This window comes from Metopolophium dirhodum, chromosome 6, assembly GCF_019925205.1.
Source record: "Metopolophium dirhodum isolate CAU chromosome 6, ASM1992520v1, whole genome shotgun sequence".
NCBI classification, from domain to species: Eukaryota; Metazoa; Arthropoda; class Insecta; order Hemiptera; family Aphididae; genus Metopolophium; species Metopolophium dirhodum.
Genome location: NC_083565.1, coordinates 11757440 through 11783513, shown reverse-complemented (window position 1 = coordinate 11783513; position 26074 = coordinate 11757440). Strand labels below are relative to the sequence as shown.

The 26074-nt window shown below is 29.3% G+C and overlaps 2 protein-coding genes across 3 annotated transcripts; both read left to right on the top strand.

The window, feature by feature from the left end:
* The first annotated feature begins 1378 nt into the window (after window positions 1-1378).
* LOC132946234 (E3 SUMO-protein ligase RanBP2-like) lies at window positions 1379-21437 on the top strand. Of its 2 annotated transcripts, XM_061016115.1 has the most exons (24): window positions 1379-1781; window positions 5127-5352; window positions 5425-5598; window positions 5665-5837; window positions 5904-6046; window positions 6110-6242; window positions 6312-6590; window positions 7715-7835; window positions 7901-8137; window positions 9159-9273; window positions 10467-10629; window positions 10954-11102; window positions 11168-11318; window positions 12188-12401; window positions 13504-13637; window positions 13734-16761; window positions 16845-16913; window positions 17442-17507; window positions 18907-19064; window positions 19127-19177; window positions 19732-20248; window positions 20328-20510; window positions 20578-20705; window positions 20793-21435. In XM_061016115.1, exons 1-24 carry the CDS (start codon window positions 1686-1688, stop codon window positions 21006-21008), a joined length of 6924 nt encoding a protein of 2307 aa, XP_060872098.1. In that variant the 5' UTR covers window positions 1379-1685; the 3' UTR covers window positions 21009-21435. The 2 variants fall into 2 exon arrangements, with proteins under 2 accessions (XP_060872098.1, XP_060872099.1); XM_061016116.1 differs by lacking the exon at window positions 19127-19177 and having other exon boundaries at window positions 20793-21437.
* A 1738-nt stretch (window positions 21438-23175) lies between these two features.
* LOC132946265 (exosome complex component RRP42) lies at window positions 23176-26067 on the top strand. Its single transcript, XM_061016168.1, has 5 exons — window positions 23176-23635; window positions 23817-24013; window positions 24082-24257; window positions 25535-25869; window positions 25944-26067. Exons 1-5 carry the CDS (start codon window positions 23579-23581, stop codon window positions 26046-26048), a joined length of 870 nt encoding a protein of 289 aa, XP_060872151.1. The 5' UTR covers window positions 23176-23578; the 3' UTR covers window positions 26049-26067.
* Window positions 26068-26074: the final 7 nt, after the last annotated feature.

Below are 26074 nucleotides of genomic sequence, written 5' to 3'. Positions count from 1 at the left end.
TGAACATTAAATTACTGAACAAAATTAAATTAAATTTACCGGAACTAAATAACACTGACCGTATAACAAATTGTCATGCGCTTGGGCGAATTACCTGCCTAATAAAAACAATGTGCACAAACATGTTTGAGGCTTGACCCTAGGTAGTACTCTTCTCGTCCAAATTTCAAAATATGATACTCATTAGTTCATTAAATATTAATTCAAGAGCATTGGCGCCAGATTTTAAAAAATGTAACGGGTGCCGATTAGGGCTGCGACCTTTAGTGATGGCAGACCCGGCCGAATAAACAAAAAAAAACACCAAATTATCTCCATAGGCCGTATACGACGCCTTATACGCTAATACACATAATACTTATGATTTATGAAATATGAGTTTATGGGGGTCAAAAGGTAGGTGATGAGAACACCTATTATATCACCCAGTATACAATGTATTATTAATAATGAAAACCGGGTATGATTTGGAGCCTATGAAGTCAATTCATTATTTTCAGGAAATTTATTCATTGCACGAATGAAACTGAAAATTATCAAAAAAGTAAATTTTCTATTAAATTAATGATGACTTTGTATAGTATAATGAGATTGTTTCTTTCATGATAAGAAATCAAATGATAGAAACAAATATTAATATTGTAAATAAAACAATGCTATTTTTTTTTTTTATTATTGAAAGAAAAAAAAGAGGCTTCAACATCAGAGGTAATAGAACCTAACCTCTTTTTTTTATAGAAGTATATATTTGAATTATACTATTTATAGTTTTCAAAAAATATTTGCTCAATCATTTTCATGTGGATGTGAGTGAAATATCACTTAATAAAGTATAGTTGAGTCGAGTCGCAGTTATTATGAAAGGCATTATAATATTGTAGTCTGGGGATTTTTATTCTGATTACCACAGACAGTATATTATTGTGAAAAATGAAACTTGAGTAAGTAAATATTTGGTTATTATGTATGTTTATTTTATATTTTTTTAAGTGAATATAATATATGGTAGTGTGGAGGCAAAGTTGCCGCGCATGCGTGTCGCACAATCACAATTCGCAAAGACTGATACGGCATACTCGCATATTATTCGCATAGTGGCATAAGTGTAATTATTGTATTTTTTGTATTCGATGACTCGGCGACGCCGCGTCGCCACTTCCCGCGGCCCAATTGTCACGAGGTCAAGGCTTAGAAGACATTTAGAATTGTTTAGTTCTACGGTGGGGGTCCCACTCACATTATCAGAAAAATAATTATTATTGACGTTGGCTACACTGCCGTAGCGAAGTCATCCGCGGCGGCCGGTCACACTGGTATCCTGACGTGACGGCCAATCACGGACAAAAACCGTTTCACGGCAACACGGCCGCGGCGGCGTACGCGCGATTGTGAAAAAACGTTTTTAGCGGCTTTACGCGGTCCGTGTCATGTGCTCATTTATTACGGTTTACGGCCAGCGACACCATTCTATTGTCTCGCGTACTCCCGTCCTTTGTTTACGAAACGTAATATTTGAAATAACGTTCTGTCGCCGTCATCGTCCATAAATAGTATCTCTTCGATTTCGGTCGTGTTTGGTTACGACCTGCCCCCAAGCTATATTATCCATAGTTGTTGCTGCAGTAGTTTTCGTTTTTATACTCGTTAACCGTACCGGTGGTCCGTTTCCTGCCCGAAGAGAAAAAATGATAGGCGTTGGGAACGCTGTGGTGTGCCGGTCGAAAAAGGACATCGATCGCCATGTGCAAGAACAGTTCGATAAACTCAACAACGAACATGAGGTTTGTAATCTGATGGGTGATGTTCGGCGTTCACTTGTTGTGCTTGGTCAAGCCGGGAGAGTGGTCGTTTTCTCCAATGGACCGAGCAATGTGCCATCGATTTCCGGCGTTTGACCGGCCATAATGTGATAATATAAATTTCTGATTCGCCTACTTGTTGTGTTTGTCTAAATTAAAATCTCCCTCAATTCAAATTTTTACGCGACAAACGGCTTTGTGTCTCGAACCAACGGGTTAAAACGAATTGATGATTTTAAAATCTATATTTTGATCTGATATATCTATTAAAAAAAAACTCATTTTATCTCTTATCTATGCATGAGTGATTTAAGACTTCAATTTATTCTGCTATATAAATTTAATATTTTATTTTATTAATTTATTTATTTTAATATAACAATTTCTCAATTCTCAGTATACTTGCCTAGTTATTATGATTAAACATTATCTGCATTCCCACAATTTTAATCAAGCTTGACTAGTATAAATGTAAAATGTTAACAAACTTAAGAAAACAAAAATTATATTCCAACCTTAGGGTGAGTTGCATAAACGACCTGTGGCACCGTACCAAAAAGTTAACACACCGTCAACCGCTAACGGTTCTGTTAATATAACTGGGTGTTTTTGAACGCCTGATATATACTGTTTATGGTTCTGTAAATTATCGATTACCAAACTTGTTAACATCAGATCGGATTTTGGTTTGGTAACTTACAGTTTGGTGAAATATCATTGATATTATCAATGTTATTGGTGGTTTAATTTATTTGGTAGTTGCGACTATCAATAATTTAATATTTCTTTATGCAACTTTATGTCTAGCATAGTTTCACACAATTATTAACTTTATAGAATGAATAAATTACAGGACCGGTTACAAATTTACAGAGTGTTCTTTATGCAACCCGCCCTAAGAGTTAGTCCAATAGCCCACTAACTACCTATTTAATATTTAATTTAACTTAGGCCTTATTCTCTATAAACTTAAAATATAAAATTATTTCTAGGGTTATAGTTAATTTTACTTGGTACTTTCTGTTATCCCGATGCTGTGAGTCTCAATTCCATTATTTTGATTACTATCCCTGATGCCATGACTACCAGCCAGACATAGTTCCGTCTTTTAATACAAAATACACATGCATTGCCATTTATATAATATTAGCTGATCACGCGCACTTAGTTGCCCGTTAAATGTATCAACTCCTCTATATGACTCAAACTTTGTTCAATTCGTTATTTAATATTCAGTGTATGGTATTCAAAATTTAACACAACTTTTCTGTTGCCTGGAATAAAAATTCTGATTTGCAGCGGTGTATTATCAGGTAGTCAATCTACCTGCGGTAGATCGCGGACCCATTGCTGTTTATACCCGAGTATGATATAACTCTAAAATATCAAAGTTATACCAAGTTTATTTTGATATAATTCGGTGGATTAATATAATCAATTAATTCATAATCCTAACCTAACCCTACTAAAATCTGATAAGTATAAAAAACCAAATTATATGATATACTCAATAGATAGTCATTTATGATCTGAAATATAATTATTGATATTATATTAATACATTATTATGCATTAACACTTGGAATATTTTTAACTTGCTTCTGGAAAATGTTCAGTTTGCCAGGCCACTGACCCATTATTACAACAGTGAAAAGCTATAATATAATAAATTAAACTTAAGAAAATTATCACAGCTCTGTAGTCTTAAATCATAGTTTTAGATCATATACTATGGATTAACCGTGCATGATCTAAGGTTACTGTATAACTGTATAAGACAATCAAAAATTCAAAAATTATCATAGCAGTGAAGAGTTATATTATAAAACATAAAAAAAATTATCAGTTAAAATAAAACATCTAAAATTCTATTTTTGGCAGCCAATTTTCAGAAATATTTTGTAATATTATTTCGAGATAACGAAATTATTGAGACTGACTGTAGTCGGGATAACGGAAAAGTACCATTAACTCTAACAAATTTACTTAGTAATGAAAATAATTATTTAAACTAGAAATCCGTTGATAATCCTCAAAACTTAATATAGTCAAAATCCATAAAATGGGTAGAATGTTTTTAATTTAAATTATATTATTTTATAAGTAATTATAAAAGATATATTAGGTTTTATACTTTTATACCAAGACTATCATTAAGTGTTTGATAAACAAATATTATTTTAGGTAATATGTAGATCATTTTTTTACTTGTTATAATTGTAGTAATATAATTATAGTTTTTATCCTCAAGCAATTAATTTTTAAATAGGCGTACTAACCTACATATTTATATTATACTTGCTACTGATTCATAAGTTTGAAATCACACCAACTTGAATTTTATTTTTCAATAACCAATATTTATCTTACCTATAAATAACAAATTACCAAACTAATAAAGCAATTTTTTAATTAAAAAAAATAATATATTTATTTATTAGGTATATGTATATCTGCATAATTTTAATGTTGGCAGAATAATACGTTAATTTGAATGTAGATCATCTGTTAGTGTAAATCCAAAAACAATTTTATAGTTTTGATAGTAATGCTATGTGGTATAGGCTAAACATTCATTATTATTAAATAAATCCTCTAGTACCTATAGAATAATTCTTAGAATATCTAACTGATCCATAGACGGATGGGCTGCCGGGAATATCCTGGGGACAACCCTTCCATATTTCAAGAATGGGACCCTTTTTAAAATATACCAGTAGGTTCAAAATTACATATCTGCCCATTAAGTGATTCATTCAAATTTAATTTAATTCTGGTCTAGGACTGTGCATTGTTTTCTTCCGCCACTTTGTACACTGTACTCGTTACATATACAGCACACTGTATGTAACGAGTACAAGTATGTACAATGTATGTTAAGTTATAAGCGATTAATGTTAATCATTTATTACGTATATTATTTAATTTCATTGATTATTTTTCAGCTTTTATTAAGTAAGAATAACCATGAATATAAGATGCTCAATAAATTTAACTAAAGCTGATTAATTGTTAAATATTTTCTATTTTTAACACTTTTTGGGAATTTTGTATTCCATTTTATCAGCCAATTACTGAAAAAAAATATTTTTTGATTTATTTAATTAATAATTGAGTAAAACATGAAAATAAAATAAATAATTAAACAGTCCTACATTAATGAAAATTTAAATGTCTAATCTGATGCTTCTTGGTCGAAACACGTTATTTCTCTTTCAGCTGGAGTATAGTTGTTAATTGTATTATATTTATTAGGAATATGATCTACATCTCAAATAAATTAGTATTAAAAAATGAGACTAAGATTTTGTACATTTTAAATTTCAGAAAAAGCTTAAAGGATTAGCTATTGCTCGTATGTACTTCAAAGTATCTGAATTTGAGTTAGCTAAGCAATATGTTATTAGCTTTTTGAGCGTGAATGAGAATTCCTCCGAAGGACGTCGATTACTTGGTCATTGTTATGACAAAATTGGTAATAAAGAAAAAGCAGTTTTAGAGTACCAAAAATCTTTAACTTCAACACCTAACCAACCAGAACTACTATTATTATGTTAGTATCAAAATATAAATTGTATTATATTGGTATTATTTATACATTTAATAATCAAAATAATTATTTTAGGTTGTGATCTTATGGTTGATCCTTCTGTTAAGTTAAATGAAGTTCAAGCTGAAAAAATATGTAAGCAAACAGAAAATTTATATCCTTATCATCCTACTGTTTATAAACTAAAAGAGAGATTATTGGCATCAAATGAAAACTGTGATCCTCATAAAGTAGAGAATTTGCTTAATGGTATGTCATATATAAATTATATATACATTATTTAATTTATTAATTAATACTATGTATTTTTTTCAGCTGAAATATCTGTTAGGCCAGATGACATTAATCTTAGAATTAGACAGTTGAAATTATATGAAAGTTCTGGACGCTTATCTGAAGCTTATTCGTATGCAATTAATATAGAAAAAAATTGCAAGTTCCAAAAAGATAATGTTGAATGGTATGAGACTGTTTCTCAGATATGTGAAGTATGTATTTATACATTATAAGTATTAATAATGTATAATTATTAATATTTAAAATTTTATTAATAGGCATATGGTACTTTAAATACAGTAAATTGGGAATTCTATTCACGGGTATTGCCTATTTATGAACATGCTGCTTCTTTATTTATTATTGAATCAAAAACAAACAAGCAAAAAACTGTATCGGAATGTCATAAAGTTCTTTTTAGGTATACATACATTTATTTAGTTGTTATTTATTTTAAATTTATATAAATACATTTTTATTTTAGACTTGATCAGGCTCTATATAAAGCTATACAAATATCATCTCCACAAACAGAGTTTTACCGAAGTCTCATTCAACATTTATCAAATCAGTTTTATTTTCACTTAGCTAGTGCAATTATAAAATTGGCCAAAAAAGTAATATAATTTATTAATATTCAGCCATCATTTTACGTAGTTACATTATATTATTTAATTTTTTTACAGGAAAATTCAACTTCTTGGTGTAAAAGTAACCAATTGTCAGCACCGTTATTTTTAATGTCCTTAGCGCCTCCGATTGACAAACAAGCTTTTGAAAGTATAACAAATAAAGAATTTAGTTTGGAGCAAAAATCAAATGTTGCGTTATGGGAATTAGAAGGTACCAGACGGATAATTGAGAGTGGCTTTGTTTTACGGGCTATGATGGCAAAAGAGGATGAACATTTTATTGATAATGTTAAACTATTGTGTATCAAGGATTGGAAAACAACAAACTATAAGGTATATTTTCAATGTACAATTTGCTTTAATTGGTTATTTTTTTGTTAAATGTATGTCTAGTGTTTATTAAACATGTATTTCATTATAGTTTATTAATTAACTGATCAAATTATGTCTGATTTTTAATTATCTGGCCAATATTCAAACTATCATTACGTCCTGAATTATCAGATATATATTTTAAATATAAATTAATTAACAGGCTCATTAGTTCTCCTCTTCTTCTAAACTCCTCTATTACCTTAAATGTTCCTTCTTACAGTAACCGTTATGCCCAACTTTTCTACATCCCGTCTTACAGCACATATTATCTCACCAACTCACTCTTTCCTAGAGCAATGATGATACTTTGCAACAAGTGCCCCAATGATGACTTCTTGTTTCGCCTTTGATTAAGATTTTACTTTCACATTGTGCTTTAAACCAGCATCAATAATAAGTTGTTGTTGTTAGACTGTATGGTAATATTATTCAATTGTTGTTTTTGTTTATTCTTATAAGCTATTTATATAATATTATTATTTTACTATATATTAGTTGTAGTGTAATTTTAACCACCATATACCACTGGGCCTAGGCCTAGGTTTTTTTCAATTATTTAATTTTAATAAACATTATTATTATTATTGTTATTAATATTAATCAATTGCCCAACTCAAAAAAACAGGCTGTGTTTAGGTACATAAACTTATATTTCCTTGAATAAGTATTAAAAAAATGTAGAATTATAAGTATAAAAAAAAATAATTTTGAACAGCTTTACATTTCATGTATCAATAGCAACTTAATTTATACATTTGAAGTAACCAGATAACCTATTAAGTACTATTCATTTTATTATAGTTTAAAGAATATATAGTAGATATCATTAGACCGAGCAAAATGCTAGGTCCAGCCGCGAGTTCATATGATTGTACATTACAATATAATATGTTCACAATGAGTATAGTTAGGAAAATATATTATCTTAAATAAGCAAAACACCTAGACCAGTTTTTCATCAGTTATGAGCATTTGTTCAAACATCTAACTATTTACAATTGAGAAAAATTGTGTTTCTTAGGACTCATAACCAATTTCCACTACAATTACATAATAACTTACAAATATTGTTTCTAACATAGAAAATATTTGACGATCCAGAATATGCTAAAGGAGTTCCAACATCATTTTTTGTTCATTATTCACCAGAAAAATTAGTCTACAATATTCCAGAACTAATACAGTATGCTGTACCTAAACATAGTAAGTACTTACTTAAATGAATTAATAATTTTTGAAATTGAATAACTTTTAAGTTTTATTTAAAGTGTTGTCATTTGAGATGAGTCGCCCTGGTTCATTACATCATTTAGTTTGGTATGGAATACAATTATTAGAAAGTGAAAACAAAGGATGTGGAATAAGATTAACTAAGAACACAGTGTTTCCAGTTGGGTTTGGATGTAAAAGTTTTAATGAATTACCTTTGGCTACTAATACTCTTGCATCTGCCAATATTGAGTCGATATGCCAAATAGATATGAATACATTTTTATACGCTACAGGTATTGAGAATTTATAATTCTATCATAAATAGTTAAGTTTAATTGATTTCTCCAAATTGTGTCAAAAAAATGTTAAATGAAATATATGTTTTGATTTGGTTCTTTATTTTTTTTTTACTTATAAGTAATAACTAATAGATATAATATGAGTATAAAATTACTTTTTAAGTTAAACAATTTAGGTATAATAAAGTATGGATATAACCTAGCTTCAATAAACATACTATGTAATGATTAAACGAATATAGTCTAGAGATCTAGTCATAATAGCATAAACTGAAATATTTGTCTTAGTACTTTTCTTCAAATGAAACAAGCTTTTGTAATTTTAAAATGACGCACATGCATATTTTGTCTTCGTCTTACAAATGTACTACATACCAAAAACTGTTTTAAACGTGATGACTACTTATACACCCTTGATATTTTTATCAGAATTTTAAATCTTTTTGAGAAGAACTTAATCTGTTTAATCTTTTTTTGATAGCACTATCCAATAATTTTTTATAATTAAATAAAATAATTAAAATAAAAAACCCTTATGTTCCTCAACCGATTACTTTAATTGTATTCATGTTATCTAAATAATATTAACACTTAGGTAGAGTTCTTCTTTATGTTGTGTAAAATGTTGATTATTTTATTACAAAAATATAGTGCAAGTAATGTTGCCCCTCGCGAAACAGATTTTACATACAATTGCCATGTATGTTGTTTGTTTCAAGACGGAGACCACACATGCGGGTACATTATCCTCTTAATTATACAGTTTAAAATATAATAGTTGTACAAATAAAAAACATAAAACTTACAATAATCAAGCATTATAATAAAACTAGTCGTACTTATATTTTTTGTAAGTGAAGTTTCAAGAAGTTTAGTTTATTTTCTCTGGTTTTATAGTATCAATTCATCCCATATTTAAAGCTTTTATATTATAGTTGTAGTGAATATAAAAAATAGTTAATAATTTAAGTCAGTAAGTTACTAGTTATATTTTGTGTATTAATCTTTTGTTTAGTTTTTAGTGTTGCTTCATTCCTGGATAACCAATCACAAAAAAATGATTCCAAAGCACCACAGACATTTCCATCTAATATAACTGATCAATTAACAACATCAGAACAAGAGAATTGGTAAATCACATTTCATTAAAGCTCTTTATGAACACATTGATTGCCATGTGACTGACGGTGGTGATCTGTAATACTCAAATTTTATGCCTTTGTGGCCGCCAGTACTCATAGTTGATCATTACTTCCACGCCATATACTGCCTGCAACCGTAAATTAATATCCTTTTATATATAAAAGAACAGTCCCCTATGTCGCTGTTTTCTGACGTCACAATTGAACTTTTTTCCAATTTTTTTCCTTAGAGTTGTTCTTATACTTTCTTGATTGTCACCACATCACGTCGCCCCATTTTTCATATTTTTTTTTGTCAGACGGGGGATTTGAAGATAACTGTTTTTTAATGTGTCATTAAAACAATTTAGCAATTTTTTTTCACTAAGTTATTCCAAATACTCCAAGTGATTATTTCCAATTTTATTGTTACTTAAGAAAACGCAAAACCTGTTAATTTATTCGACCAACACATAAAGTAACAAGATTAAAGGTATAACTAAATTTATCACTTTCACATGCTATAAGCAATTGCTTACTAATTGACAGAAAAACACACAATATAAAAAAACCAATCTGGACCTATAGGCTCCAGCGCTGGGTTCGTGCCAAAAAGTTCTAATTTTTCCAAATATTTCCCTAAGAAAAATAACTAATGCCCCCTCCCTTTATTTCTAATCTTATATTCCATATTCCATAGTTACTTTAAAATAACAACAGTTCTTGCCGAAGGAACATTTTATAAATTTCATACGTCGAATTATATAAATTGCATTATCAAAAAAATTTAGTTTTAACTTTTACATTACTTTAACGATTAATTAAAATGTATTTATTTTATGATTTTATATTGATTTTCAAGATGGTAACACACCGCATTTTAGGTATGTTCATTTTTTTCTGGACAAAGTCTGGTGATACAACTATTGGTTTTATATTATTAATTTTCCCATGGCGTTACAATAATGCACTAAAAACAGCGCTATGGCGTAGTGGGAATCATAACAATTTTTTGTAATGTACCTAATAAACATTTTTTCAATACTTTTAAATGTTTTAAATACAATAGTATTTACAAGTTTAGAATGACTGAAAATTGCTTGGTGTACCGATGATACATAGGAGTCAATGTGTTAAAGATTTTTTGTTATTTAACAAGAATTGGAAAATATATTAATAGATACATACGTAATATTTTTTAGGTGGAAATCAATGTACAAGATTTATTCAAAAAATGTTGATGTTAAATATGTATCACAATTAAGAAAAGCTGCTATTCAAGGATTAGAGTCAATTCGATTAATTGGAAATCATGGAATTGATGTTCAATTAATGGTGTATTTGGCAAAAAACTTTGCTAGTCAGGTATTATGTTTTATATGTAAAATTATATTATTCCTTTCATATTCATAATTATATAGTTGTTTTATGGATAATAAGTACTTAAAAGTATTTTAAAATCATTAATTCTTCTAAATGATTAAATGTAAATAAATTCAAAATATACAGAAATGCATTTTAAATACACTTAAAAAGTTACAAAACAAATTGATTATTAATGTTCTTATTTAAGTTATTTTTGTATAGTTAAATATTTTATATGACTAGTCAAAAAAGTTTTAGTACTTATTCAGCCCCTATTTCAGTTTATGTAAGTTGTTAGTATATACATTAAATGTTGTTTTGTAGGCTAACAAAATAATGGATAACTTCCTTTTAAAAGAAGGACTAGAAAAACGAGCTTCGCTTTATTGGAAAATGGCTATACAGTTACTTGAACGCATTAATGAACGTGGAATTGAACATAAGTCAAAAAATACACTGTTTGAATTTTACAGGTAGCTTGTTATTTATTGTCTTATTATGGATCAGCATAATAATTTATTGATATTTTAAAATTTAGAAAAAAATTGACTCCAGGAGAAATATTTGAGTTATTGGAGGAAGGTAAATTTTATTTAGCTTGTCAGTTAATGAACAATGAACAAAATGAAGAAGCAATAGAAGCATTCAAAAGCATTAATTCACCATATGCATCATTTTACCAAGCAATGGTTAGTTAAAGTTAATATCTATTAAAAGTGCACAAATAATTGTTTTTAAATGAAAAACTAATTCATATGTTAAATCCAAAATGTATATACGCATAGATTTTAAATTTACCGTCAACATTTTTTATTGATATTTGACGTTCTTATTTGGTGAAGAATATAAGTTGATAATTTTAATATTTATTAGTCATTACTCATTAGATATACAAATTCCTTAAAAGTTTGTAGTTTAGGCTAACAAACTGCCTCTGCTCTCAATCGTTTTGTTTTTATTTAATGGCTCATGATTTATCATTGCTTTTAAATTCAAAACATACATTACAGTGACGTACTCAATGAAAAGGCTCGTTAATCGAAAAATTACGATGACATAAACTTATCTAATATATAGCTATTATGTTGTATATATGCGCCTAGTCATTTTTGGTTTTTGTTACATACATATGTCACGATACCGGTTTATGCAAGGAACCTACAAAATTGTTAAGTTTCTGCGTTAGAAAGGTTCTATTTTATTGAATTTCAACGTGTATATATAAAACTATAGAAAACATACCGGACCAAAAAAATTTCTGAACTTAACAGTTTTTCTCTTTATTCTTGGTCAATCAAAACTTCTTCTATACATCAGAGCAAAACCCTGGTGTTTTTATTTTGAATACACAATTTTGGTTGACAATTAAAATTCAAACATAATTATAAAAAAAGTAACCTTATGTATTTAAAATATTTTGCAACTACTGCATGTATTGTATTTTATTGTTCATGAAATATTTTTGTACACTTATACTATTAGTACTAAATTTATGTAGTTTGATTTATTTGTTATTTGGATTCAACAAACTTTATTATTTAATAACAATGTGTTACAGATTTATAAAAAAATTATAAAATCGCCTTCTTTTGACATTTCTACTGATACATTATCAGATGCAAATAATACGGTAGTGGTGAAAGTCAAGGAATTACTAAATATTACTAAAGATCGTTTAAAGAAAAAACCTCATCATCCATTGCATTTACAACTAAAGGAAGAGTTATTAGATTTAAATTTAGACATTGATATGAATGGGACACCTAATAGTCGTAAGTATTTATTTAAAATAATTCATTTAATTTTTTAATCTTATTTATGGAAGTGTCAAACTATATTTTGGGAATGATTGAATCTCACCTATACTACGGCCCAGGAGAGAGTACTTCTCGCTCGCGCATCCAACCGCGGCAGCGGTTAGAGTTGGCGGTGGGCAGCGTACGGGAAGGTTTTTGTGGTGGGAATACGCGAATACGTTTGAGCTGCCGCCCAGAAGTGCTCTCTCCTGGACCATAGTATATAGTTAGCCCAATCTTAAGTAAATATATGCCATTTTTGTTTATTAATTTTAATAATGTATGTTACTTTTTGAAATTTATATACATTATATTGGTATATTAGGGTCACTCCAAGAGCTCTTCTTCAAAATTTGTCCATTCTCGCGCATTCCCACCACTAAACTATCCAAAAACACTGGCTGCCGTCACCATCGCCATCACAGCTCCCACTCACCTACGCGACCGCATACTGAGTGGGGGTATTTATGGTGGCAACTAGGTGGTAGAGTGGGAGAAATTTGGGTACGAAACCTCGGAGCTCGCTCAAATGAGAAGTGCTATTAGAGTGGCCCGAGTATAGTTTGATTGATTACAAATTTGTGAAGAAGTTTTTAAAATGTTAAATATGCTCTGTTATTAAACATTTTAAAATAAAACAAGGAAAAATCTTTATAACAATACAAATATTAAATCTATCTAATAATTACAGAATTTACTTTTTAAATTTTAAATTTTCTGATAGTAGTAGTAGTATGGTATAGTACTAGTATTAAATATTAAATTAAAATGATTTTCTTTATATTTTTAATTTTAAAATTTAGTAGCAATACTTTCTTAGCAGCAAGAATTAAATGAGCATAATATGCTTATTAGTTTATTACATTATTACATTATTAATTACAAGTCTTATAAATTATTATAATTTGTATTGCTACAATAATTTTACAAATAAAAAAATTATTTTGAATTCAACAGTAATTTGGAAAGTAAGTAATTAAAGTATTTAGGCTTGTTTTTTAACTTCTTACGGAAGTTTTTTTTACTAGTACTAATGAAAATTTAGCCCGTCTAATTCTTATTTTTATTATTTTTGAAGAATCAAATTTAAACTTATCTGGAGAGGATTATAGTGATAATGTGAATGTATCAAGGAGACACCTATATAATAAATTTGGAGACCGATCCTTTCTCAATGTTACTAGTACTCCTGTTAAATCACAACTCACTCCAGTAAGCATACCTAAATCTTATTATTTAAAAATAAATTTAAGTGCAATGAATTTAAAACATGTTTAATGTATTGAATGATTTAATTTAAAATTTTAGCCCCGAAGAATTTTAGATGAAGAAACTGATGTCAAATTACTTAATGAATTAAAAGTAACTGTACAATCACAGAATGTACAGTGTCAAACTTTAGGATTGCAGTATTATAATATGATAGAAACATTGAGGTCAATGTCTGAAAAGGTTGATAAATTATTTGATCATTTTGACAAAACAAAAGATTCAATATTTGATAAGATAAATGAATTATCTCATCAAGTTTCCACAAATAATTCTACAGCTACTACTAATGATAAGCTTGAAAAAGATGGTAAACTAATTGAACGTATTGACAGACTAGAAGAAGTTTTGATGGAAAAGCTTAATGCTATGAATGAAATAAAAACCAGACATGATGATTTGTATGCTGTATATGCAGAAAATGAAGATGATTTTGATAAAATTAATTATGATCAATCATCATGTATCCAAAATGCATTTGATGATCAAACTCAATTGGCTACAATAAGTTTTCCTACAACTCAACTGCCATTTGCGTCTTCTATACCATTTCAGCAGTTAGGGTTATTTAATCCGACTAGTCAATCTACCCAATTTCCATCGTATCCAATGGCTCCTAACCCAAATGTAAATATAACATCGTCTGATACTTTACCAACTGGACCTCCAGTGTCTCAGCCTCCTCTTAGTGTAATTATACCAACACACCATATTCTTGGTGGTGGTTTAATTACATCTGAAGCTTCATCATATCCTTTCAAATTTAATAGCCAACATGTTAATAATCAATCTCAATCAGTCATATCCCGTGGGGTACCTAGTATTCAGCCAACTTCATCTGTTGATGTATCGAGTACTGAACAAATTTCATTTCAATCTCCTTTGTCAACATTTAAAGAAACTTATGAAACTTCATTAAATAAGTCTAGGAACTCTGGAACTGATGATAGTTATGTTGAAGAACATGATCCAATACCAGAATTTCAACCAATCATACCATTGCCTGATGAAATTAAGGAAGTTACTGGTGAAGAAAATGATACAATATTATTTGAAAGGCGTGCTAAATTGTATAAATATATTCAAAAGGAATGGAAAGAAAAAGGTATTGGTATTTTAAAAATATTAAAAAACAGTGATACAAACAAAGTTAGATTGGTAATGAGACGAGAGCAAGTACACAAGGTTTGTGCTAATCATTTCTTATATGATAATATGGAATTGAAATCTAAAGGTGATAAAGCAGTTGTTTGGTCAGCTAATGATTTCTCTGATGCTGTTGAAGTACAAATTGAAAATTTATGTGCAAGATTTAAAACAGTTGAAGACTGTAATGAGTTCAGAAGAGTCTTTAATGAAAACAAACAACCCTGCTCTCTAAATACTTCATTAGTTGATCCCAACATTACAGATGATTACAGTGAATCTGTGTTTGAAGTAAATAAAGATTCGAGTTTAAAATTATCTTTGGAGAATGAAAAATCACTAAAACATGAATTAGGTGGTTTCACATTTAGTTCTCCGCCTATTATAAATGATATTACTACACCCAAACAAAATGAAACACCAGAAAAACCGAAAGGTTTATTCTCTAATTTGAGCTTTTCAACACCTATTGGGGATACAGCAACACCAAGTCTAAAATCACTATTAAAACCTATGGACTCAGAAACAAATAAAGATGTAAATGATAAACAATCTTTTTCATTTAATGCATCAAAATCTGCAATATTTTCTACAGAGACTACTCCTAAGTCTACAGAGAAATCACTATTTTCATTTAATAATGTGGAAGAAAAATCTGCAATGTTTACTCCTAAATTAGATTTTACATCTGGGACATCTGCAACATCGTACTTTAGTACACTAGCAAAAAGTTCACCTAACCTAGGTTTCACCAACTCTCCCGATTTCAAAGGTTTCCCAGGTGCCGGTAGTACTATTTTTAGTGTTAAAACTAATCCTTCCCCACATGCCATTATTAAACCAGATGATCTCAACAACGAATCTGTAAGCCAACCATACGAAGGTTCTGAAGATTTTGTTCCAACTGCTGAATTTTCTCCAGTTATACCTTTGCCTGAGAAGGTAGAAGTAGTTACTGGCGAGGAAGGTCTTGAAACTGTATTTGATGATCGAGCAAAACTTCTCAGGTTTGATACAATTACCAAAGAATGGAAAGAGAAAGGAATTGGACAAATTAAAATTTTACACAACCCTAAAGATGATTATTATCAGTTGTTAATGAGAAGAGAAGTAATTTTAAAAGTTTGCTGTAACCAAAGGTTGACTTCTGATTTGGAATTGAAACCTGTGACTTCATCAGAAAAAGCGATGTCGTGGGTTGGCCAAGATTATTCTGAAGGTGAATGTAAAAAAGAATTGTTTGCTATTAGATTCAAAACTATAGAACAGCTTCATGCATTTAAAGATAAATTCAATACAATTAAGAATAAACTTCAAGAATTGAAGGAAGTTTCTAGCAGCGCAGAAGCTAAAGTAGTTGAAAAAAAATCTAATATTAAACTAGATGTCAGTAAACCATTACCCAACTTAAACGATCTAGCTCAATTTAAACCTAAACCTGGCTCCTGGACTTGTGATGCTTGTTATTTGTCAAATGATGCAAATACTGTTAAGTGTGTTGCATGCTGTACATTAAAACCAGGAGCAGTTGTTGATGATCAAACTCCTAAAAGCCAATCAACTACTGGTTTCACATTTGGACAAACGTCGTTTTCATCTTCCTTAAAATTTGGAGATGCTTTGAGTAATTCTCAGCCAGGCATTCCATTTGTTATGCCAACATTTGGAACATCAGCAGTGTCTTTTAGTTCATTGAGCACAAGCGACCACACAAACACATTTGGTCTTCCAATAAAGACTGCCGTCCATCAGAAAAAAACTTTAACATGGAGAGAAGAGAGTGCTGGACTAGAAAAATATGATTCAGATAAAAGTGATGACGAAAGTAATGATGGAACTGATGAATCTAACGACGAGAGTGATGATAATGACAGACCAAAATCTGTGTTTGGAAATGAAAAAACAAAATTCAGTTCAAATGGTAAGTTTATAAAAAAAACAACAATCCAATCTTAAAAAAGTACTAAATGTTTATTTTCAATTCTTATTTATTTATGTTTGCAGTTAAAATTGAAAAGCCTTCATTTAAAATAGACAATTCTTCAACCACCTTAAAATCATCTGAAAATCAAGGTAAGTCTTTTTTATGATTTAAATAAAAGATAATACTAAATAATAACATAATAGTAGCTTTGAAGAAAACATCAGAAATATAAGGACGTAATCTGAATGAAGTGGATACGAGGAATCTGTTGGATATTTGATGTGATAAGAGAATGTCAGTAAGATTAGATTAGACTAGATTATTCAGGGGCAGATTTATAGAGTTAGCATATTAGCATCTTATTTTGGTTATTTTAAGAGAATATTATTCCGGCCTCTACCTATCAGTATGTTTGAAATTTTCTTGCAACTATTGCAGGCTGCATAAAAAAATTGCGCATAAATTGTGCATTAAATGAGAGAGCTTGAGATGGTTTTGACATGTCATGAGGAGAGAAGATTCAGAGGTGTGAGAGATGTCATAGAAATTAAAATACAAAGAGAAACTGATAGGAAGATTGAAAAATGGAATAGTGACATAAAAGTAGCGAGTGTACAAGAAGTTGGAGGTTAAGCACATTGTAAGTGTTAATTAAAGCGTTGTTTAAATTGTTGCAGTTAAAATAGAAAATCCTTCATTCTCTATTGATAATTCAAATTCTTTTAAGTCATCTGACAATCAAGGTATGTATTATAAGAATATTACCATTTTTAGTATCTTAATTTAATAACTTCAATATATTTTCTATATACAGGGTGCACAGGGAGAACTGACTTTTGGAATAACTTTTGTTCTAATCAATATTATATACCATATATAATTTATAACCACTTGCGCTACACGTGTAATAAAAAAAATTTTTTATTTTTTAATACTGAAAATAAAAAATTTTAAATTTGATTTAATATTTTTTGAATAAATTCAAAACAGCCAATTTGTGAATCTGATTATAAGAATGATTTGGATGGTAAAAACATTTATCTAAATCAAGTAGTTTATTTTTAGAATTTTTTAAAATATCAATATTTTTGGAAATTTGCTAACATGGGTATATTTTTTAAACTATTTACTAATCATATAATTTTATCAATTTTTGTCATACGTTTAAGTAGCATCAATTTTTTTTTTTTTTGGTCAGTTCTTTCTGTTACACCTTGTATACCGTGTGTCCATGAAAACAGGGTATACAGACAAAGTGAAGTTGTTGCTCATGTGTAAAATACATGAGTTAAAAAATTGTAAGTCAGGAATTTATGATCCAATAGTTAAGTCTCATGTTACACTCAGACAGAAATCAAAAATATGTATGGGCTACTGAGTAATTTAAGGATCTAAGTTATAAAGTGTATCCTGCTTTTGTGGAATCGCGGTATATTAAAAAATATGTTAAGAGGATGTCATAGGTGTTGCCTCAGTCTCACACACGTATGATATAAAACATTTTTGTTCCCCACTTCAATAATGTGCTATTAGTTTTTATGTTAGAGTGAATTGAACTATTGTCAAACTTTTAGGTAAGAACATTATCTGTGTTCTCGCTTAGGTTTTTTACAATATTTTAATTTAGTTATGAGTAAAAAATATTAATATTTGAAAATGCTCATAACTCTTAAAAATTAAAATATTGTAAAAAATCTACGGGAGAACACAGATAATTTGATAATGGGATCAATTCACTCTAATATCAAAACTAAAAGCACACTACTGAAACTGGTGAACAAACATTTTCTATGTTGGTATGTGTGAGACAAAAACACACATGCAGGTATGACATCATCTAATATTGTTTAGTAATATTTTAAAAAGGAGTTATTTTTTTCAATCCATAGATTGATTGGCTCTATGTATTATTGAATAAAATGATGACCATAACCGTAATAACAGAATATTTTAACAGGGCCCATGAGTGCGGGGGTAACGTCCACTTAAACTCAAATAATTACTTTAATAATTTTTGTTTTTAATTGCTTATTATTAGGACTTAAAACGAATTATTCTGTTTTGTATATACTATTTTTACTATTAATTTATTCCTAATAATACTTATAATTATACTGTTATAAGCCTAATGATATTTTACAGAGTCCGTGAAATTTCTTGATGTTAAATCACTTAAAGATGTGGTATCTCATACTGATCAAAAACTTGCTGAAGAATTGAAACTTCCGTTGTCGTTCTTTCTTTATAAGTCAAAACCTAAATGTAAAGGATGTGCTGGCTGTGAAGAAGATTCTGAACATGTAAGCTTAAACCCAAAATGAAATTTATCGTTGATTGTATATATTTTAATTTTTTTTTTTAGCAAGAAAAAGTAGATGATGAAAATATTTCTTCAAAGACTGATAGTGAAAAAGTAATTTTATTTTATTAATTTGACTATGTTTAACTTTTCTACATTTTTATATCTCAATAAAATATATTTTTTAAATTAGTAAGATAACCAGATATTAGTAATGGTCCAGTTCATGACCTTCAAATCAATTTTTCACCTTAACTTCATTATTAAACATTATGTTGCAAAAAATTAATTCTATACAATTCTGCGTTTGGTGACATTCCTTCAATTCTTCATTGTTTGTTTTCTGATCTCCTGTTCTGGATTAATAATATATTTAGAGTAGTTAACAATTTTGTAAATATACCCATGTCTACTATCTATTTATCTATAAATCCAAAATTGAATTTTTTAATTATTAATAGAAGAATTTATTTATAATTTATTTTTACAATAAAAACACCATCTATTTTAAGTGGAAATACATGTTATTTTAAACAACTTCTACAATGTTTTTATACTTTTAATTTTTGTATTTAGTCCTTCATTTTGCCATAAAATGTGTAGGTACACAACCTGTGTAATAATTGTATTGTTATAGACATATATTAACACAATGTAATTTATTTTAGGAAATTGAAAAAGTTAAGGAACAAGATGAAGTACCTGTTAGTGTTTCTGAATCAAACATTACTTCGATCACATCAACAAATAACATACCCCAGTCTTTTCATACTACGTCATTTCTTTTTGGTGATAAATCTTCAACAAACATTTTTGAAAAACATACTCCTATTGCCCCCATTTTTGGATCCAAACCAATTTTTGGAAGCTTTTCTTCGGATTCTACTAAAACAGACGATACTAAATCAACAAACTTATTTGGTCTTCCCTCTAATGTGAATCCTTCATCAATATTTGGTTCATTTTGTGCTTCTGGATCAACAGAATCACCAAATACTACCCAAAATTCGTTATTTTCTAAGACTGATGATATTAAATCCAAAACAGAAGGTTTATTCAACTTCAGCCCTAAAACTGATAGTCCCTTCAAGTTTGGAACAATTTCTAAAGATCCTAAATCAGTGTTTGGACAAGGGCTTTTTGGTCTGAAAGACAAAATTACTGTTGATGAAAGTGCTCTTAAAGGTATAAATAAATAAAAAACTAACAACTTTGTACCTTGTTTTAAATTTTAGTATTAATAATTATTTTGTGATATTTGTAGTTAATCCTTGGGCTACAAGTAACTTCAATCTTAATAAATCCACTGATGAGGAGAAAAATTGTGAAAAAGCTGAAGAAAATGGCGAGGAAGAAGTTGATAATAGCCATGATCCTCATTTTGAACCTATCATACCACTTCCTGATGCTATTGAAGTATCAACAGGAGAAGAGAATGAGAAAATATGTGAGTGATAAATATAAAAAATTGAATGCACTACTTGACCTACAATGATTTGTTTTATGTTTTACAGTATTTTGTGAACGTTCAAAATTATTCCGCAAAGATGGCAGTGAATATAAAGAAAGAGGTATTGGTGAAATGAAAGTATTGTTTCATCCTGAAAGGAACACATACCGTTTCTTATTTAGAAGAGAAAAGGTAAATTAATTTGAAAAAAATATTTTTAAAGACCTAAGTGCTTAGTATGTATTCGGCATCATTATACAGTTTTAATTGTTTTTTTAGGTGTTTAAAGTTGTATGCAACCATTTGATTACGTCGGATATAAAGCTTGTGGCTATGACGTCTTCAAACAAGGCGTTTTGCTGGCCTTGTATGAACACAACTGAAGATAATCCTGAGCCACAAAAAGAGATGCTGGCTGTACGTTTCAAGAACGAAGAGATAGCTGGTAAATTTAAACAAGTGTTTGATGATTGTGTATCAAAATTAAGTGCATAATCAATGTCTTTGTTTACACTAGTTATTAGACTACCAAGGTTTTTAATTTGTTATAGTTTACATTATCAATCTTTATATTATATGAAAGACATTTTTTTTTTTTTTATTATTAAATTATTTGTATTTTTTTGGCAATAGATTTACTGTCAATAAGGGTAAATATTTATGTAATCAGTTAATAATGATACAAATTAACCTTATTATTTTTAAACTATTACTCTGATTTTTAATTTTTAAAATTTACAAATTATGTGTTATGTAACTATTTATTTATTTATTGTTCATGGAAAAAAGATAAATAAATAACAACTGTTGGTTCCTTTGAATAATTTGTATTGTGTTAATAATTATTTACGTATATTGTACACCCTACACTCACTCCGTATTATCATTAAATTTGGATCAAATCCGTATTTTTTAGTGAAACAATTTAGAAATCAGAAATTAACTTAAACTGGACAACTAGAGTCTAGAGACATTAAAAACTTACTAAAAAAAAGTAAACAATTCTTTATTTAACAGATAATCTATTTGATTATTCATGATGAAAATTACTTGTCATCACACTTGGAATTTCATACAAAAATACTAAAAATACAGCTAAACAATGACATTCTATGTGGTACGAATATGTATATAAATGTGTACTACACATTATTTTTGTATATTGAAGTTATATAGAAGAAGAGTAACGTTGTGTAGCCACATCCACTCTTACATGGTCTATGTTTTGATACTGAGAATATAATATTCCCTACATTTACATTGGAAATATAATCTTTTATTTTTTATCGAAATTTGGCGGATACTCTAATTTTATTTTACAAATTTATACTTATAAAATATTTGAAAATTGAAAATGTAATAGACTCCATAAGTAGCTCCAATAGAGTCAAGATATTTTTTAAATGTTATCAAAATTAGAAAATGATAAAATAAACGTTTGGTAAAATTTAAAGTACTTATCTACGATTATCCGTTTTTTAATTAAAACAAAATGAGAATCGTTATATTATGAGAAATGAAGTGAAAATCCAATGCCGTAAGTTATTAAAACACTCATCATAAATTAAATTTGACATTCCGGTAAATTTTTTTTTCAAAAAAACTTACGAGCGTTAATTTTGTATGAACATTTTAAATTTTAGATATAAATATAATATCTTTATGAATTTTTAACTCAAAATAATCTGCAAATTTTCTTGATTTTAAGGAATTTTTTCATATCTATTTTCATTGGTACGCTCATAGAAATATTTGTTAATGTACAATATGTACCTACACTCAAATAGTTTTTATTTTCACAAACAACAACTATGACGAACCTTGTAAAACATTTTCAAAGTTTTTATCGACAATAATTTTAAAAAAAAAACCTAATAAAAATATAGAAATTGTTCATACGCCTATGCCTATAAATAAATCGAAGAGAATCAAAATATTTTGAAAATTGTATCATGTACAATAAATAATCATATCAACATTTGGTGAAAATGTCGTGTATCTACGGTAATTTTTTTTAGAGTTACACAAAAAACCAAATTCTATTCTGTCGAAAACAGGTCTTGCGTACAAATCTCTGTTTTTCTTTTATTTTAAATTTTGACCTCTCAAAAGTACCATCTAGATTCAATTTCCCACCAGAAAATACTTAAGTTGAAAATCGAAGCATTGTTTTGACTATAGGTACTTACTGTGCACGAATGCATGATGTAGGTACTCATACCTACACAAAAATAATTTTTAAAAAAAAAAACACGTAATTGAAAATCATTACATTCATCGCTGTACTCAAAATCGAAGACTAAACACTATAGGTAATATAAATAAATTAATATATACTTATGTACTTATCTTAAGCCTATACTTACGTTTATATATCATATGCCTCTCGATTTAAGTTCAAATACCAAGTACGGCTTTTGTAGATAGGTAACATACATCCATTATAATCTTCTCTCCTTGCATTTTAATATTTTAAGGGCTAAGCCCGCTCTTCACACATCTCAATAGCCCTATCAAAGTCTCAAACACTTCAAATTTTTTTTTTTTAAGCCGATACAATATCAACTATTGTTATAGTAGGGCTCTAGCAGTTTAGCCCCCCCCCCCCCCCCCAATCACAAACGCTATTTGTGCCTATGCTCGCGAAACACTCATCTTCGCGAGCAACAATTCGCCAGAGCGGCCTAATTTAAATAATTTTGTTTTAATAGTTTTTCATTTGCGCAATATTTTTGGCTTAACCGCTATGTGTGCACACGACCCTATTACGTTTTATATCATGTAATATTCAGATATAATAATGTAATATAGAACAATAATAATACGTATCATGTACCGTCTATAGATATATTTTTCAAATAATCCATGTTTGTGGTTTGTGTTATCAATGTTTATGTTTACATGTGCTCACGGTTATCACGGCGTAGATAAGAAAACCGCGGCCCGTGCACGTGCCAAAGCGCTTCAAACCTCTGCGCGCCGTTTAGTGCTTCCGAAGTTCCGCTACAGATATTTCAAAGTAGTTACTATAACACAAATAACAAATCTGAAATCACAGTGCAAGCATGAGTCTGGTGTCGCTGAACGAGGCGGAAAAGGTGTACATTATTCACGGAGTCGAGGTAAGTCTGCAATGGTACAAAGATTCGTCTGAGCTTTGTAAATGTCGGTCTGGCTCCTGATCCAGGAGTACTAGGAATTCAAACGGGCCTCTTCTGAGGCATAAGTTCGGCGATATCGGCTCGGATTCATTTTAAAAATATTGCCAGTCAGCCAGACTTGAACATTTGCCGATTGTTTTAGGAAAATTTCCGATGTGACGGACGCAGTCGACAAGACTACAGGCCATTGGAATTGGAAATGGACATTGTGAGCAACGCTAATGGGTCGGCTCGCTTGCGATTAGCCAACTCTGATATTTTAGTGTGCGTAAAAGTGGAGATTGACACTCCACTTCCAGAAGCTCCTAAGGATGGCAAAATAGAATATTTTGTAGATTGGTAATTATTCTGATATTGAGAAATGTTAACCAAGCAGTGTGCTTATTGTTATGCTTTGTTTCATTCAGTTCGGCCAACGCAACTCCAGCATTTGAAGGACGTGGCGGTGAACATTTAGCTGCTGAACTCAGTCGCTTTCTTTGCTTAGCTCATGGTCCAGTATTTAACCTGAGCAAATTGTGTATTGTTCCTGGACAATCATGTTGGAAATTGTTTGTCGATGTTCTGATCTTAGAATGTGGAGGTATCTAAGCTTCATATTAATTTAACTATTTTAATTTAATCAAAACAAGACGTAATTTCACTAGTAGATAATGTTAGATTTAATTTTATGGTTATTTGATATTACAATATATTATTTAATATTGTAAACTGTAAAGTGAAAAAGTAATAACATTCTATAAACATCTGCAGGACCAAAGAGTCAATAATGTAATATTTTTATAGTTTACATTTATGTAATTATATTTTGTTTGCGTTTGTAGATTCAACAATGAATTGTAATATTAATAAAATAAAAATTATAAATTGTAGGTTTAGAGTTTGATTTAAATGTTTGCTGTTATTTTTAAAATTTAATAATATAATTCAAAACCAACGGTAGATATTTGATTATAATGTTAGTATTTTCAATACATTTTTATTACTTATTAAAATTATTTTGCCATCCAAAAAAGTTTAGCATATAAAAATTATAATACATAATAAAGTAAAATTGTAGAAATATAATTTTTTTGAATCACTTGAAGAGGCCCAGTTGGTCATGTTTTAAGGAAATTAATATAAGCAATTTAACATGATGGCATTAAAATGATTTGCAAGTGTGTGGAAAGTAAATGAACATTAGTATGTATGAATTTAATCTGTAATCGTTTTTGGTCAATATTTTCTAGAAATGTGCTGAATTATAACAGTAGGCCCGCATAATACCGCCCAGTAGGTTGGTAGTTATTTATATTCGCCTTCTAACTTATGTACGCACAGGCATTGGCAATGATATAAAATTAGATAAACTGATTACCAAGTTTACTAGGTTTCTGTAGGTTTACACCTACAGTTGCTGTATGATGTACTCCTTCCCAAGACTTGTCGGAGAAAATTAAGCAGGTGTCATTAGCATAAGATACAACTAACACATCTAGGTTTAAATCACTGAAGTTAATGAATAACAGAAATAATTCCTTGAGAGACACCGTATTCATTGATACCTTCCTGGATTAAGACATTATCAATCCTAACCATTGTCTCCTGTCAAAAAGATAGCTTTTAAACTATGATAAACTAACTTTATCAATTCCAAAAGAAGGTAGGATTTGAAACAAAATATTGTGGTTTACCGTCTTAAATGCCTTGGATTGGACCAAGAACAGCTAAGACCTTGCTACTGTTGTCTAGTTCATTAGAAATAAATTCAGTTGTACTAAATATATTGCTTGCTTATATATTTATTCATACAATGTATATTATATATTTATATTGTATAACTGTACATTTTTTAACCGCAGAATATTTATTTTTAAGGAAACTTATTTGATGCCGTATCATTGGCAGCTAAAGCTGCTTTGTGTAACACGAGTCTACCAAATATTGTGGGGACATATGAGGATGGGCAAAATATCGATCTACAGATATCTGATGATCCATTCGATACAAAACCACTAGATGCCAGTGACTTACCTGTCTTGGTGTCCATGTGCAAAATTGGCAACAGTTATGTGGCTGACCCTACTATAGAGGAGGAAATATGTGGTGCAGGATGTATTGTTGTATCAGTCACGCCCAAAGGAAATGTAACGGCTGTATTAAAAAAAGGAGCTGGAAGCTTTATGCCGGATACGTTAAACGAAATCATTATGGTAATACCGATATTTTATTTTAAACTTATTAAGCCAAAACTATAATACATATATATTATATTCTTTATTTTTAGTCTGGTTCACACATTGGTATTCTGTTGAATAAAGCGCTCAATGAAACTCTTATTCAAGACATGTCCAGTAATGTTTGTAAGCAACAATATGGTTTCCTTAAATGAATAAAAATTAAAGAATATACTTTTTT

Coding starts and splice junctions, on each gene's coding strand:
- LOC132946234 (XM_061016115.1), top strand. CDS start 1,686: ATGATAGGCGTTGGGAACGCTGTGGTGTGCCGGTCGAAAAAGGACATC. Junction 5,599..5,664: donor AGTAGAGAATTTGCTTAATG/GTATGTCATATA, acceptor TATTTTTTTCAG/CTGAAATATCTGTTAGGCCA. Junction 17,508..18,906: donor TAAGTCATCTGACAATCAAG/GTATGTATTATA, acceptor GATATTTTACAG/AGTCCGTGAAATTTCTTGAT.
- LOC132946265 (XM_061016168.1), top strand. CDS start 23,579: ATGAGTCTGGTGTCGCTGAACGAGGCGGAAAAGGTGTACATTATTCAC. Junction 24,258..25,534: donor TCTGATCTTAGAATGTGGAG/GTATCTAAGCTT, acceptor TTTATTTTTAAG/GAAACTTATTTGATGCCGTA. Junction 25,870..25,943: donor CGTTAAACGAAATCATTATG/GTAATACCGATA, acceptor CTTTATTTTTAG/TCTGGTTCACACATTGGTAT.